The following is a 16,251-nucleotide window of genomic DNA, read 5'->3' as shown; positions in this document are numbered from 1 at the left end:
CTGGTTTCTTGCCCACGTCCACGGACTCATCCATTGCCACTACTTCGGCAGTGATGGAATACAATTTGAAAAAACTCGAAAAAGACAAAAAAGGTTATCAGTGGCCTCCAACTACCTTCGGTTGGACGTGCGTCGCCACCACGCGCGCAACCGCTGTGAGGCGCGAATACGTGCGAGGTACGTGCTCATGAATGGCTGCACGTTGGTGTGAAAAAACGTTCGCAGCGATGGATCAAGCGCGGTCGCAACGTAGTCGGCCATCGCGCAGTCCTCGGCCTCGACGTACATCTGCAGCACCTTGGTGTACGTGATCATGACGTCGATCGCACTTGCGTTGTGCCGGCCTTTCTCTGTTGTTGTCCGAGACGCGGTGGTCTGGAAGCGCGCATACGTTGCTTCGAGGAGCTCGAGCATTTGCTGACGCAGCGTCCGTCGACGTTGAATCTCGGCCAGCATCTCGGGCGTCACAAAGGTAAAGTGGTCGGGCGACGCCTTCTTCGCGGTGCGTGGCTTGGTGCTCTCTCGCATTGTGCGGCTGCGAGCGAGTCTGGCCGGCGTCGACGTTGCGACAAACTGGGCCAAGAGCGCTTGTGATGTCATGGGCTTGGCCTTGGGCTGGGCTGGTGGCGGCACGGCCGCCTCTTGCGCGCCGTGCGACAAGGACGGCATCCGCGATAGACCCGTCGGCTGGACAAACCCATTGAGCAAAATACCTTTTCCCGCCGCGTCGCGCGCAGCACCGTACACATTGGCCGAGATGCGCCGGCCCGTGCTCGTCGGCAAGGTCAGCGCCCGCCCGGAGCTCCGCCGACGCACGCTCTCAACGATCGGGCGAGCGACGACCGACGTGATCTGCGTTACGAGCGCCACAAACATCTTGGCGGTCGACTGCTGCCGCATCCCAATCGAGTTGCGCTTTCCGAGATTCGAGCGAAGTTGAAGGCAGTAGAGGCTCGTGCACGCGCGCTCGAGACAATCGCTGATGCGGTAATTGCGGTGCCAACTTGAAAAGGCCGCGTGGAGCCTCGCGATCGAGCTCGGCATCAAGAGCACGTACAAGTTGACCGACGGCTTGGTCTCGGCCGCGGCCAAGAGGTGCGCGAGCACTTCCGCGCAGTAGGCGACGGTGTTCGCACTCGGGTGGCCAAGAGCTTGCACAAATCGGTTCAAGTCCGATGCATTGGACAGCCAGAGGTCGGCCGGGAGTGTCCGTAGCTCGACCGTGAGTTGATGCAGCGTGTACGTGGCATCCGCGGCGCTCGCGATGTCCGGAAGCGCGCAGAACGTCGCGACGATGTGCAAGTAGATGGTTTTGTTGAGATGCAAGTAACTCGACCGGTACCATTGCAGCAGAAAGGACGCGGCTTCAAACATCGCTGTATGGTCGTCCAGCGTACAGCTTTGCTCGAGCATCTCCAGCATGGCGCGGTAGAGGGCGTCGAATTGCTGAAGAGCGGGGTCGGGCGCCTCGAGCTTGGCGATCCAGTTTTTATCGCGGATGGCGACGACGTAGTACCCGTTGCTATCGACGACCGACGGGATGCTGACGATGCTGCGACGGTATGGCGTGGCGCGCCCCGAGATCGGTGACGTGACCGTGAGGAGGCGCTTGACCGACTGGTAGAGTGACGGCGGGCGGGCCCGACGCTCGGTAGGCTTGTCGATATGTGTTGTCGATGCCGTTGGATCTACCCACGGTCATGAGTCCAAGCCGACAAGTTGTCTGCGATGGCACCGGTGACATGCTCAATGTGCCGAATCTTGACTTTGGAGAGCTGCGTCGACACGTTGCGCGTCTTGGCCTTGAGAAGTTTCCGAGATGATACGCGCACTTCATTGGCCGCATCTTTGAACCAGAGACCGGGCACGAGTGCTAGCTCGGGCTTGGGTTCCCCGACGCGGGTCCCCGCCCGGCGATAGCTCTACTTTCACGTAAATTTTTCGGTTTTTTGTGGAGCCTGCAGGCACCTCAATGTGACAAAACCACAAAAGGCGCGCGCAGTAGAGGCGGCAGTGGAGCTCACGAAGGCGCGCGATTTTCACTGTTTTGTGTGCCATGGCGATAATGGCTTCATAGTCTTTCGAGCGAATGTTGAGGGGGTTCACATGGAGCGCTGCGATAGCGCCCACCGTCTTGGCTTGGAGCGTGCTGTCGTGCAGCAACTCGACAATAGTGAGACTCGGGATGTGAAACTTGGCAGCGCGTCGACCATTGACGACCCACGCCGTGACCCAGATGAGCGGCAGCAGCGCGAGCGAGTAGTGCAGGTTTTGTGGGGGGCCGCCCGCCACAAGAAAGCCGAGCACGCACAGCGTTGTGTAGAGCGAGCTCGAGAACGAAAGCACGCGTATGTTGTTGGGAAGGCGGCCGCTCCCAATGCACTAGTAGAGATCATTCAGCGCTCCAAATTATCGCATTGGCGTCGCGGTACCGGCTGCGTCTTGTACGCTGCGAGCAGCAGAAACGAGAGCGATGCGAGAAACGCGAGCGTCAATGGCACAGCGCGCGCTGCGTGGTGCGTCAGCCCGACGCTGTTGGCCAGCATCGAAAGGAGCGGGTTGACTAGACAAAGGTGAAACTCTTGATAGAAAAAGTTGCGTACGGGTCCGCGCCATGACCATGATGATCTGGAAGCTTGTCTCAAAGCGAAAGTCCATCGTCGACCCTGTCGGCTCGATAAACATCTTGTAGTAGATAGCGCACGAGTAGATGGACACAAAACCGATCGACCCGAATGCCTGCGTGGACAATATTGTCTTGTCTATCGTTTCGCCATAAGGACGGAGTACCCAAAAAAATCCGTAGCGATCGAGGCAGTCGCACGTCGACCCGTCCGGTAGAGCGACACGATCGTGGCCCAGCGGACAGACTGCCATGCGCAGAAACGTCGAAGCGAGCGGAATGTAGAGCACGTCAAACGTGATGGGATACGCAAACCGCCGCAAGAGCCGGTCGTCTAGCGCCGCCCATAAGACAGCTTGTCGACAACAACGATTAAGTACCTGTACGCCGCCACGTCTTGTAGAGCCAGAGACTACTCACGAGCACGGCGCACGAGCAAGCAATCGCAACGTTGGCGGTCTACAAGGAAAATGAGGACAACCAAGGAATCATGTATTCGGAAGCGACTTCGTTGGTGACGTTGAGCGAGAAAACGACCGAGTTGATCGGCTCGTCGGCGCTGATGACCTTGAGCGCGACCGAGAGCGGCGCGTACGAGAGCGAGGGCCACTCGGCCCACATCGCGCAGAGTTTCATGTTGTGCTGAAAGTGCGATGGCTTCTCGGTCGTGTGCCGGCGCTGCGCGAGCGCAATTGCAATGCCTGTCCCCGTGAGTGAGCTCAACAAGATAGAGACAACAACAACCTTGAGCGACCGGGTCGTGGATGCGGGCAACGTCGAACGTCAAGAGCTTGGTGGTCGAGTCGTCCTTCCGAAGCATGTAGACACCAAACGCGAGCCAGTAGACGCAGAGGAGGACGATCGGCGTCAGCAAAAGGCTCGCGTACCCACACGTGTCCCACGTCGTCTTCTCGCACGCGCTGGAGGCATTGGGCCGGGCGCTCCAGAAGCATCGCTCCGCCATGCGAGCGGTTTCGCGCCGTCTTTTTAATCAACGGTCGTTGCACTTGCTACACCATCTGGTTGCACTTTACACGTGGTTTACTTTTATGCGATCGTTAACCATGATCGTGTCTTGGCTGCGGCCATGACCATCGTAGATGGTCGAGTTGATGAACCAGAGCATGTTCGTCTCGGTCGCTGTAGTACAAGGCGCTCTGACTTCGGGGGTGGTGCTCAAGGTCATAGCCCAAGGAGGCTACCGGCACATGCTGGGTTTACACACCTGCACAATCGCGACTTATTTGACGCTGGACCAGCCGCCACTGGCTGCCGCCGCCACGAGATGCGAGGGCGTCGTGCCTACCCCTCCACGAAAATGGCATTGCGAGCCCACCGTCGCCATTGGCGACACGGGTCTAGATCAGATGTCGCGAGCGCTTGTCTCGATCTGTGTTTACGACAAGGCGGTAGCCCTAGGCGGTGACCTTGTCGCGGTCGTTGCACTCTGTTGTCATCTCGTGTGGATGTCTTGGTCGGCTGCGCCGGGTTGTGTGGCGGAAGAATAGAATCCGGGCCAAACTCTTCGACGAACCAATCAAATCGCGTCGATCATTTGGGCAAAGTGGCGTGCGCCAATCAGAAGCGGCGGATTGCTGCTGCCTTTCTCGCGTCGGGCAAGTGGCTCATTTGGCCACCTCCTCTTTGACCGACGATGGAAGAGATCCTCGTGACCGTCGTCCGCGCCGAGAACATCCTTGGCACGGATGGCTTTGGCGCCAACAAGACGTCCGACCCGTATGTCGTTATCACGTTCATGAACAGCAACTACGAGCTTATCCGCAGTCGCGACAAGCGGACAGGCCAGGTCATGCGCACGGTCAACCCGGTCTGGAACGAGACGTTCCTCCTTGGCGACGACGTCGACGTGCGCACGGTCTCGTACGTCTCATTCTCGCTCTTTGACAAGAACATGCTCCGCGACGTGCCGCTCGGCCAAGTCAACCTTGCGATGCAGGACATTCGCACCAACCTCGGCAACGGCCCGATCAACCGAGGGTACCGCGTGCAACCGGTCGACCGCATGAAAGGGCCCGCGACCGGCGACCTGTACCTCAAGTTTGAGACCAATTTGCGGCGCGGGTCTGGCCCGTCGCTCAGCGCGACGACGCGGTCGGCCCGCGAGATGAGCAGCCGCAGCGAGTCGGCCGACTCGGTCGCGAGCTACGAGCTCCAGACGCCGCCCAACGTCCTCATCGTCAAGATTGAGAGTGCAAAGGACCTCCCGAGTGTCGACAGCAACGGCGCGAGCGACCCGTTCGTGCGCGTCACGGTCGGCAACGACGTGCGCAAAACATCGACCAAGCTCAAGACGCTGACGCCGGTCTGGAACGAGACGTTTGAGATTCCAGTCTCGGCGCTCGGTACCGACATCCTCTTTGAGGTCTGCGACCAAGACAAGATTGTCGGCGACCTCCTCACGTCGACCAACTTTTTGGGCAAAGCGCGCTTCTCGCTCGACACGCTCACGGACGGGCAGAAGCGGTCAGTGTCCATCCAGCTGCTCAACAAAAAGTTCAAGAACAAGCGCAACCTCGGCACGCTCAACGTGAGCATCCAGTGGATCTACAAGGCCAACGTCGACGATATCGTGGACGCCAACAGCCGGCGCAAGGTCAACCTCCTCGACAAGGTCAAGAACGTGGTCACAGGCAACGCCACGCCCGACGTACGCTAACCTCGCTCGTGTCATCTCACGGGACTGGCCATAGATGTACGACCTGGACGAGAAGGAAGACTCGGACCACGTCAAGCAGGTGCCAAAAAAGACTGACGAGGAGCTTCAGAAAGAGCGTGTCGACCGGGAGCGGGCGCGCGAGGCCGAGCGCAAGGCGCTCGAAGCTATCAACATCAAGTCGGGCGACTATTCGGTGCAAGTGCACGTGATCGAAGGTTTGATCCTCGCGTTTGTTGGCATTTTTCGTAACTTTTACGCTATGTAGCCAGCGATTTGGTGGCCAAAGACGCTTCGGGCACGTCGGACCCGGTGGTCTTCGTCCACGTCATGGACCAGGTCCAGCACACGGCGACGAAGAAGAAGGCGCTCTCGGCGGTCTGGGACGACACGCTCATTTTCAACTTTCGCAATTTGGACAAGGACACGGTCGAGATGGGCTCGATCAAGCTCCGCGTCATGGACGCCAACACGCTCTCGCGCGCCGAGCTCATTGGCGAGGCGCAGTTTGATGTCTCGTTCATCTACTCGAACCTCAACCACCAAATCTGCAACCAGTGGCTCGCGCTCATTGCGCCGCGCAAGGGCATCCAGGGCTACCTCCGCGTCTCGATCACGATCACAGGTCCCGGCGACAAGTTTGTGCATCCGCCGCCGCTCGGTCCGAGCCAAGCCGGCGTCGACGGCGTCATTGTGCCGCCGAGTATCAAGCAAGACATCAAGTTCCTCGTCGCGACCGTCCACGTCGGCGAGCATTTGCCGCCGATGGACTCGCTCTTCAAGGGGCTGCGGCAAGGCATTGACGCGTACGTCGAGATCGGTCTCGGCTCGAATCCGTCGATCCGCACGCGCATCAAGGCGCTAAGCGGTGCGCGGCATTTGCTCAACCCGGCCTTCAACGACGAGCTCTGGCTCGCGATGCGGGAGCCGAGCTTGAGCAACAAGATTACGATCGCGGCCAAGGCGTGGGACAAGGTCGGCGTCGACCAGCTCGTCGCGAGCTCGTACCAGTCGCTGCGGTACATCAAGAGCGTCGGGGGGTCCATTGCGCCGACGTGGATCAACCTCTACGGTGCGCCGCTGGACCACGCCAAGGGCAACCTCCTCCACGGAGTCGAGACGGTCAAGGACCAAATGGCCGTGTATCCCGACATGGCGTCGTTCTACCGCGGTCGGATCCTCGTCTCGTTCGACGTACGCGTCAACAAGGACCTCGACGAGGCCAACATGCGCGTCAAGGCAGCGCCGCTCCCGCGCGAGTTGTACCCGCCCACGGCGGTCTACCGGCTGCGTGCGTACGTCGGGTCGGGGTCGGACATTCCGCAGTTGGCGTCGCTTGCGCATGGCGCGTACCGCAACTCCAAGATGCAGATCGTCATCACATGTGGTTCGATGGAGCTCAACTTTGAGCGGCGTGAAAACAACAAGGGCATCGTGGTGTGGAACCAGCTCTCGGAGACCGACAACTTTGTGTTTCCAGAAGACCCGGACCAAATCCCAGACGTGTTTGTGTACTTGTGCAAGGGCCGCGTCGACGGCAAGCTCAGCGTGCGCAAGCAAGTGGCGTTCAAGCGCTTCTCGGCGCGCCAGCTCCTGTCGAAAAACATGATTGCCGACCCCGAGTGGATCGCGCTCAAGGAAGACAACTCGGTCGACGCGCTCGGCGACGAGATCTTTCCTGGCAACGTCTTTCTCGCGCTCGGCTTTGGCTCGGAAGCCACGGCGCTGCAGACCAAAGCGCTTTGGAACTCGGTCTTTGACACGCGCAAGCTCGACACGCGCCTGAAATACCAAGTCCAAGTCAACATCTTCCAGGGCCGCCAGCTGCCCGCGATGGACTCGAACGGCCTCTGCGACCCGTACGTCAAAGTGCGGCTCTGCGGCCTCGAGACCAAGATCAAGCCGCGCCACCGGACCGTCAACCCGCTCTGGTACGAGACCGTGTGCTTTGAAGTCGAGCTGCCGCCGGTCGACATGCTCCATTTTGCGCCGCCCGTGACGCTCCGGGTCAAAGACCAGGACGAGACGATCGCGGGCTCGTCGAGCGAGTACATTGGCTCGGCGTTCGTGCCGATCTCGAGCAACAACGTGCGGCATGTGAATGACGCGCACGAGCCGCCCGTGCCCGAGTGGTACCCGCTCATGCAGCAAGAGGAAGGCGACACGGAAGGCTTCATCTTGACCAGCGTCATCGTGGTCCGGAAGGATCGACCGGACATGATCTTTCCAGTGCCGCGCCCGATCGTACCCAAGATGCGCAAGGCGTATCTGGAGATCATCGTGCTCGGGCTACGGGACATGAAGCCGTTCCAGTTTATGCCGATGCAGCTGCCGTTCATTGAGTTTACGCTCGGTGGCGCCAAGGCGCTCCAGGGCGGCGAAGAGCTCGTGACCGAACGCTCCAAGCGCCCGTCGGCCGCCAACCCCAACTACCTCCACCGCATTGTGCAAGAAGTCGAACTGCCGGAAGACCCGCTGTTTGCGCCTGTGCTCGGCGTGCTCGTCAAGGACACGCGGCTTGGCGGGTGGACGACGCCGACAGTCGGCAACTGCTCGATCGACGTACGTCTTGTTTCCATGTTTGCGTAATGTGGCGGGGTCCTCAGAGTGCTCTTGTGATGTAGATGACGTCCAAGCTGCCGTGGGGCAAGGGGTATTTGCCACCGCAGCGGATGGACTTTCGACACGTCGAGGGCATTCGCAAGGGCACGCTGCACCACGATGACGCGCCGACGTCGCTCGAGGCGCCACGTGTCGAGCGCAAGGTCTCGTCCTTTGTCGATAGCGGCGCGGGGCTGCTGCCGGCGCTCAAGACGCCGCTGCCGTTGGTACCTACCTCCATTGCCGACGACTTGGCCGAGCGCGAGTTCACAGCGTTTGTCGAGGACGAAGCGGCCGACGATGCGTTTGAGACCAAGCGCAAGGTGTACATGAAGGACCGCGAAGAGATCAACGACGGGCTCGAAGCCCTCTTGAGCACCAAGCCGTTCGAGACGTATGCGCTGACGATTGGCCAAAAGAAGAAGCGGTCGCGGCTGCTTTCGCTCCTCAACCCGCTCAAGTACGGCACCAAGCAGCCGCGCTTCCACGATACGCACCACCACCATCTGCACCACGACGACGCCACCTTGAACGTGGCCGGCATTTTCAAGGGCCTCGTGCGCGTCATGCTCTCGGAAGACGAGCCGTCGCTCATCGACATGGAGCGGCTCGAGACGCCAATGCCGTACAACGTCCGCGTCTACGTCCTCAACGGGCATGGCTTTGCACCGATGGACTCTGGGATCCGCGGGAAGCCCACCAAGTCGGACCCGTACCTCAAGTTAACGCTCGGGAAGGACGGCATCAACGACCGCAAAAACTACGTCGAGGACACGGTGGACCCTGACTTCTACAAGATGTACGAGTTTCACTGCTCGTTCCCGGGTGCGTCGACCTTGCACATTGACGCGTTCGACCACGACCTCATTCGCCCGGACGGTCTCATTGGGGCGACGACCATCGACCTCGAAGACCGGTTCTTTGATAAGAACTGGCATGCGCTCGGCGAGGCGTTCCAGACTCCGGACCGGCTCGCGCCCAAGCCCGTTGAAGAGCGGACGCTGTATGTGCCGACGTCCCGGGCGCCGATGGGCCACCTCAACCTCTGGGTCGACATTTTGCCGCCCAACGACGCGTCGTTGTATGCACCGGATGACATTGCACTGCCGCCGCCGCGCGAGTTTGAGCTGCGCGTCGTGATTTGGAAGACAAAGGAGGTGCCCAGCTTCAACGACTGGACAGAGATGAACGACCTCTTTGTGCGCTGCGAGCTCGACGGCGACGACCACCAGGACACGGACATCCACTGGCGCGCCAAGAAGGGCAAGGCGGCGTTCAACTACCGCATGAAGTTTCCCGTCAAGCTCGGGCACAAGCAGCACAACTCGAAATTTCCGCGTTTCAAGCTCCAGCTGTGGGACAAGGACATTGTGAGCTCCAACGACTGCCTGGCCGAAGGCGACTTGGATCTGAGTATTCCGTTCAAGAAGGTGCTGGCGGCCAAAGGTCCGTTGCAGGTGTTTCCTGAGCCGCCCAAGTCCAAGCTCCAGAAGCTTGCGACGACCCAAGACGACGAGGACCACGAGACGGTCCGCATGATCAAGGAGAAGACGGGGCTCTGGGACACGAACCCGACCGACTCGACTTGGATCAAAATGTACCGGTCCAACCCGACGACGCGTGCGAAAGAGCCAATGGGCAAGGTGTGCATCAGCATGCAGCTCGTGCCCAAGCCGCTGGCGACGACGCAACCTGTCGGCTTTGGCCGCCACGACCCGAACAACAGCCCGTTCTTGCCGCCGCCGGCCGGGCGCCTCAAGCTGAGCTGGAACCCGTACAAGGTGTTCAACCAGCTCCTCGGCCCCAAGATCTGCCACCGCGTCATGTGCTGCCTCTGCTGCGCCATCTTTATGGTGCTCATGTACTTCCTCGGGCCCATGATCAACGTCCTCATCGTCACGTTCAAGTAATTTTGACAATTGTATCCGCCATTTTGCTCTTTCGATGCTTTTACTTGCCATGCGAGGCCAGTACCGGTACGAGGTTGCCGATATCCCACGGCCAGAAGGCGACATACAAAGCAACAGGTCGTGATCGGTGATCAGTATTGTCTCGGTATCGTCTCAATATATATCATCGATCGCGCTGCACGCTGCGAGCAGCATATTGCACCAATCCAACGCCGTGTATAAAAGCATTTTAGCCAATCCTGTCGCGGCCTATCCCTCGCTCAATATTGAGACGGTTTTGCGAATATATTACTTTGAACTACTGGAGCATGCTTGCTCGAGATGCTAGTGTCTGATGGATGGGCAGAGGCCGGTGATGGGCCACAGGAGAAACGCTACGGCGTCCCACGCGTGTCTGGTCGCTGCGACACGGAGATCAGCGCCTTTCTTGCACTACGCAGCGCCATCTCAGCCGTCCAGCCGCCTCTGGGCGCCACTGACGCGTCAGGAAGACACTAGCTATCACGTCTGCGAGATATTAAGTCCACAGCATGTCGACGCATTCTACTATCTAAGAGCTCTATCTACCTAGCGACCTACGGTCTTATCTCGAGCTGCGGACTCAGACCGAGTGGGGTCGCGTTGTTGTCGTACGGCAATGCACTGGCTCTGGCGCCTCGAATTCGGCAGGTGGCTTCAAATTTCGGACTTGTCCGACTTTCGTCGCAATCCGGCGACCGTGCCCCGGGCCATGCACGTCATCCCTGCCATGTCCCTTCTTACTTTGTGTGCAGGGTTGTAGACACCGGGGTATGCGATCCTTGCAGATGGGGAAGTAGGGGTCGGGAAGTGCACTCGCGCCTCTAAATCGGACTTGTCCGAATTCCAACAAGCTTGGTTTGAGTATGTGCATGACGATTGTGCATTTCTCAAAACGCGGTCGTCATGGAGGAGGTCCGCGTCGGGATCGTCAAGGCGACCAACCTCGTCGGCAACGACGGCTTTGGCTCCAACAAGACGTCCGACCCGTACGTCGTGCTCACGTACCTCAACAGCAGCCTCGCGGTCATCAAGGGCGAGAGCAAGAAGACCAAGGACATCCCATCGACCGTCAACCCGGTCTGGAACGAGACGCTGGTCGTGGGCCATGACGTCGACCTGCGCACGGTCTCGTTCCTGGCGCTCACGATCTTTGACAAGAACATGCTCAAGGACGTGCCACTCGGGCGCGTCGTGCTGCCCATGGACGTCGTCCGCAGCGCGCTCCTCGGACCGGTCGTGCTCGAGTCGCCCGTTGAGAAATTCGACCGCGTCAAGGTCGCGACCGGCACCTTGTTTCTCGAGCTCACGTCGAATGCGCCGGCACCGACGCCCGCGTCCGCGCCGGGCGACGTGGCCCTCGAGATCGAGGGCCCACTCAACGTGCTCAACATCACGATCGACCGCGCGACAGGGCTCAAGGCCATGGACAGCAACAACTCGAGCGACCCGCTCGTGATCATATCGTGCCAGAAGGAGAAGTTTACGACGACGACGATGCCCAAGACGCTGACGCCGGTCTGGAACGAGTCGTTCCGGATGCCGATGACGGACGCGACGCAAGAGATTCTGTTTGTCGTCGAGGACTTTGACATGCTCTCGAACGACGTGATCGGCCGCGCCAAAGTGCACATGGAGTCGCTCGCGGACGGGAAGAAGAAGACGCTGGACCTGGACCTGTGCGACAAGCGCTTCAAGAAGGTCGACGGCCTCGGCGTGCTCACCGTGACGCTGCAGTGGGTGCACCGGGCCAACGTCAACGAGATCATCGAGTCCAACAAGAAGAAGAAGGGCGGGATCTTTGACAAGGTCAAGAACGTCATGAGTGCACCCGACGTACGAGTCTTGAGTATGATGTGTCGTGTCTCATGTACTGCGTGTAGGCTGGCGACGACGATGAGGAGGGCTTGGACCCGACGGCGGCCAAGGACGTGCCCAAGAAGAGCGACGACGAGCTCAAGAAGGAGGCCGAAGAGAAGGAAAAAGCGCTGCAGGAAGAGAAGAAGGCGCTCGAAGACATCAACATCAAGTCGGGCGACTACTCGATCCAAGTGCATGTGATTGAAGCCCGGGATCTCGTGGGCAAGGACGCGACGGGCACGTCCGACCCGGTCGTGTTTGTCGACGTCCTCGACCAGACGCAGCACACGGCGACCAAGAAGCAGACGCTCTCGGCGGTCTGGGACGACATTCTCATCTTCAACTTTCGTGAACTCGACAAGGAGATTGTCGAGATGGGCGCGATCAAGCTCCGGGTCATGGACGCCAACACGCTCACGCGCGCCGAGCTCATTGGCGAGACCCAATTCGACACGTCGTTTGTCTACTCGCACATCAACCACCAGATCTGCAACCAGTGGCTCGGCCTCATTGCGCCGGGCCACGACTCGGTGCAGGGCTACCTCCGCGTCTCGATCACGATCCTCGGGCCCGGCGACAAGTTTTCGCCGCCGCCGCCGCTCGGTCCGGCCGACTCGGGCGTCGACGGCGTCATGATGCCGCCGAGTATCAAGCAAGAGGTCAACTTTCTCGTGGCGACCGTCCATGTCGGTGAGCACCTCGTGCCGATGGACAGCCTCCTCGGCGGCCTCAAGCAGGGCCTCGACGCGTACGTTGAGGTGAGCCTCGGCAGCAACGACGGCGTCCGCACGCGTGTCAAGACCAAGAGCGGCGAGCGCCACTTGCTCAACCCCGCGTTCAACGACGAGCTCTGGATGGTGCTGCGCGAGCCGGGCCTCGCCAACAACATTACGCTCTGCGTCAAGGACTGGGACAAGATTGGCAAGGACGAGGTTGTCGCGCATGCGTACCAGTCGCTGCGTTTGATCAAGAAGCTGCTGGCAAAGACGGGCAGCGCGTCGCCCATGTGGCTCAACTTGTACGGCGCGCCGCTCGAAGGAGCCAAGGGCAACATCCTCAACGCCTCCGAGACGGTCGAGGCGCAAATGAACACGTTTCCGGACACTGCGTCGTTCTACCGCGGCCGCATTCTCGTGACGTTTGAGATTCGCTCCAACGAGGCCAAGCTCGAGGAAGTCAACCGCCGGGTCAAGGCGACGCCGTTGCCCAAGTCCCTGTACCCGCCGACGTCGGTGTACCGCATCCGCGCGTTTGTCGGGTCGGGCACGGACATTCCGCAGCTGACGTCGATGAACATTGCGAAGAAGTCGCGCATGCAGATCGTCATCACGTGCGGGCTCCAGGAGCTCGCGTTCGAGCGCCAGCGCAACGAGAAGGGTCTCGTGGTGTGGAACCAGCTCTCCGAGACGGACAACCTCGTGTTCCCGTCCGACCCGGACCAGATTCCGGATGTGTTTGTGTACCTCTGCAAGGGCGCGGTTGGCGACAAGATGAACCCGCGCAAGCAGATCGCGTACAAGCGTTACAAGGCCAAGCATCTGTTGGACGAACGCATGGAGAAGCCGCCGGCGTGGGTGACGCTCAAGGAAGATGCGTGCGTCGACGCGCTCGGTGACGAAGTGTTTCCTGGCAACGTTCTCCTCGCACTTGCGATGGGCACGGAAGCGACCGCGAAAGCGACGCGGCAAGCGTGGGACACGACGTTCGACCAGGGCCTCTTGGAGAAGCGCCACGCGTACCAGGTGCACGTCAACCTGTACCAAGGCCGGCAGCTGCCCGCGCTCGACGACAACGGCCTGAGCGACCCATACGCCAAGGTGCGCTTTGGCGCCGACGAGCAGCGCAGCGAAGTGCGCAAGAAGACGCGCGACCCAATGTGGTACCAAACATTTGTGTACGACGTGATGCTACCGCCGCTCGACATGCTGCACTTTTCGCCGCAGGTCATTGTGCGCTTGATGGACCACGACAATGGCATTAGCGAGTCGGGCCACGACTACATGGGGTCGGCGTTCATCTCGTTCAACGCGTCCAACGTGCGGCCGATCGGCGACGCTGAAGAGAATCTCCCGGAACCAAAATGGTTCAACCTCATGCAGCAAGAAGAAGGCGACACGGAAGGTGCAATCTTCGCCTCGGTTGTTGTCTACTGCCTCGACATGCCCGGCGCGGTTGTGCCGGTGCCGCGCCCGATCGTGCCCAAGATGCGCCGCGCGTACATTGAGATCATCGTGCTCGGTCTCCGGGACATGAAGCCGTTCCAGTTCCTCCCGATCCAGCTGCCGTTCATCGAGTTTACGCTCGGCGGCAAGACGCATGCGAACCAAGAGATGAAGACGGAAAAGTCCAAGCGGCCGTCCGGTGCCAACCCCAACTTTCTTCAGCGCATCGTGCGCGAGGTTGAGCTTCCGGAAGATTCGCAGTTTGCGCCCATGCTCAACATTATGGTTCGGGACACGCGTCTCGGCGGCTGGAGCACGCCTACGATCGGCAATGCGTCCATCGATGTACGTTCATGTTGGGATCTGTCATGATGACATGTCCTTTTCTGTAACGGTTTTCTGACGTGATCACGATGATAGATGACGACGAAACTGCCGTGGGGCGACAGCTACGTTGCGCCGCAGCGCATGAGCTTCAACCACGTCGAAGACGAAGAGCTCGAGGGCAACGACGACGACGACGCGGAAGAAGACGACGCGATGCTCTCGGGCCGGCGCACGGCACCCGGCGATATTGGCGCGGGTGTATTTGGCGCTCTCCAGTCCATGAACGTCGCGATCGACTTGGACGACCCCGCGCTCCTCTCGGGCCAGCGCACCGCGGAAGGCGAAGAGCTCGACATTGGCGAGGCCGAGATCGCTGACGAGTTTGAGGTCAAGCGCGCCAAGTTTATGAAGAACCGTGAAGACCTCACAGACGGGCTCGAGTCCAAGCTCGTGACCAAGCCGTTCGAGACGTATGCGCTGACGATCGGCCAGAAGAAGAAGAAGTCGTCGTTCCTGTCGTCGCTCAACCCGCTTAAGTTTGGCACAAAGAAGGCGGCGGCCGCCGCCGCGCCGACGTCGACCTTTCACATCGCGGGTATCTTCAAGGGTCTCGTGCGCGTGATTTTGGACGAGAACGAGCCGCCGCTCATCAACATGGAGAAGCTGCTCAACCCGCTGCCGTATCAAGTGCGCGTGTATGTCTTGAACGGGTCCAACTTTGCGCCGATGGACCCGTCGCTCGACGGCACGCCGGGCAAGTCGGACCCGTACCTGATCCTGCGCCTCGGGAAGGAGACGATCAACGACCGCAAGAACTATATCGATGACGTGGTCGACCCCGACTTTTACAAGGTGTTTGAGTTCAACGTGCACTTTCCTGGCGCGTCAACGCTCACGATCGACGCGTTCGACCACGATTTCATCGGCGGCGACGATCTCATTGGCTCGACGACCTTGGACCTCGAAGACCGGTTCTTTGACAAGAACTGGCAGGCGCTCGGGAAGGAGTTCCAGACCACCGAGCGCTGGGGCCCCAAGCCTCTCGAGCAGCGGGCGCTCACTATCCCGACGTCGCGTGCGCAGATGGGCCAGCTCAAGCTCTGGGTCGACATCTTGACGCCCAAGGAAGCCGCCAACTACCCGCCCGTCGACATTGCCATGCCGCCGGCGCAGCACTACGAGCTGCGCGTCGTGATTTGGAAGACGAAGGAAGTGCCGAGTTTTGACGAGATCACCGACATGAACGACCTCTTCGTGCGTGCGTCGCTCGAAGGCTGCGACTACCAGGACACGGACATCCATTGGCGCGCCAAGAAGGGCAAGGCGAGCTTTAACTGGCGCATGAAGTTTCCGGTCGCGCTGGGTCACAAGCAGCACAACTCCAAGTTTCCGTACTTCAAGATGCAGATGTGGGACAAGGACATCTTCTCGTCCAACGACTGCATCGCCGAGGGCATCCTGGACCTGAGCCCGCACTTCAAGAAGGTGTGCCAGCTCAAGGCGCCGCTCCAGGTCTTCCAGGACAAGACGCCCAAGAAGAAGGTCAAGGAGTCGCCAAAGGAGGCTCAAAACAACGACGCGATCCGGTCCATCAAGGAGGCCACGGGGCTCTGGGACACGGACCCGACCGACTCGACGTGGATCAAGATGGAGCGGCTCAACCGCGAGACGGGCCAGAAGGAAGCAATGGGTGCTGTCTGCATTAGCATGGAGCTCATGCCCGTGGACAAGGCCAAGGTGCAGACGGTCGGCTTTGGCCGCAGCGACCCGAACAACAGCCCGTTCTTGCCGCCGCCGGCCGGCCGCCTCAAGTTCAGCATGAACCCGTTCTACGTCTTCAACGAGCTCCTCGGCCCCAAGATCTGCCACCGCGTCATGTGCTGCCTCTGCTGCGTTCTCATCATGGTGCTCATGTATTTCCTCGGTCCCATCATCAACCTCATCATCGTCGCGACCAAGTAAGACGCCCAGTGTCTTTTTGCATATTTTGACCGTAATATGATACATTTTCGTCGTGGACCAATCAAATGTTTGTATCGAGTTGATACGCGTACGCGAAACCGTCGCGTCGCTTCG

At 59.9% G+C, this 16,251-nt stretch overlaps 3 protein-coding genes across 3 annotated transcripts; 2 read left to right on the top strand and 1 right to left on the bottom strand.

The window, feature by feature from the left end:
- Positions 1–76: 76 nt before the first annotated feature.
- On the bottom strand, positions 77–4,105 carry SDRG_12728 (hypothetical protein). Its single transcript, XM_008618810.1, has 10 exons — positions 3,687–4,105; positions 3,368–3,642; positions 3,131–3,324; positions 3,004–3,082; positions 2,791–2,957; positions 2,604–2,739; positions 2,433–2,563; positions 1,969–2,382; positions 1,736–1,922; positions 77–1,688 (listed from the first exon to the last, which is right to left on the bottom strand). Exons 2-10 carry the CDS (start codon positions 3,585–3,587, stop codon positions 112–114), a joined length of 3,105 nt encoding a protein of 1,034 aa, XP_008617032.1. The 5' UTR covers positions 3,588–3,642; positions 3,687–4,105; the 3' UTR covers positions 77–111.
- Positions 4,106–4,191: 86 nt separating this feature from the next.
- Positions 4,192–9,916, top strand: SDRG_12727 (hypothetical protein). The gene is made up of 4 exons (XM_008618809.1): positions 4,192–5,291; positions 5,335–5,515; positions 5,566–7,859; positions 7,922–9,916. The coding sequence occupies exons 1-4, from the start codon at positions 4,278–4,280 to the stop codon at positions 9,806–9,808; spliced, it is 5,376 nt and encodes a 1,791-aa protein (XP_008617031.1). The 5' UTR covers positions 4,192–4,277; the 3' UTR covers positions 9,809–9,916.
- Positions 9,917–10,699: 783 nt separating this feature from the next.
- Positions 10,700–16,239, top strand: SDRG_12726 (hypothetical protein). The gene is made up of 3 exons (XM_008618808.1): positions 10,700–11,662; positions 11,710–14,193; positions 14,269–16,239. The coding sequence occupies exons 1-3, from the start codon at positions 10,733–10,735 to the stop codon at positions 16,135–16,137; spliced, it is 5,283 nt and encodes a 1,760-aa protein (XP_008617030.1). The 5' UTR covers positions 10,700–10,732; the 3' UTR covers positions 16,138–16,239.
- Positions 16,240–16,251: the final 12 nt, after the last annotated feature.

The sequence above is a fragment of the Saprolegnia diclina genome, assembly GCF_000281045.1.
Source record: "Saprolegnia diclina VS20 unplaced genomic scaffold supercont1.52, whole genome shotgun sequence".
NCBI lineage: Eukaryota > Oomycota > Saprolegniomycetes > Saprolegniales > Saprolegniaceae > Saprolegnia > Saprolegnia diclina.
This window is presented reverse-complemented; position numbering and strand designations above follow the sequence as displayed.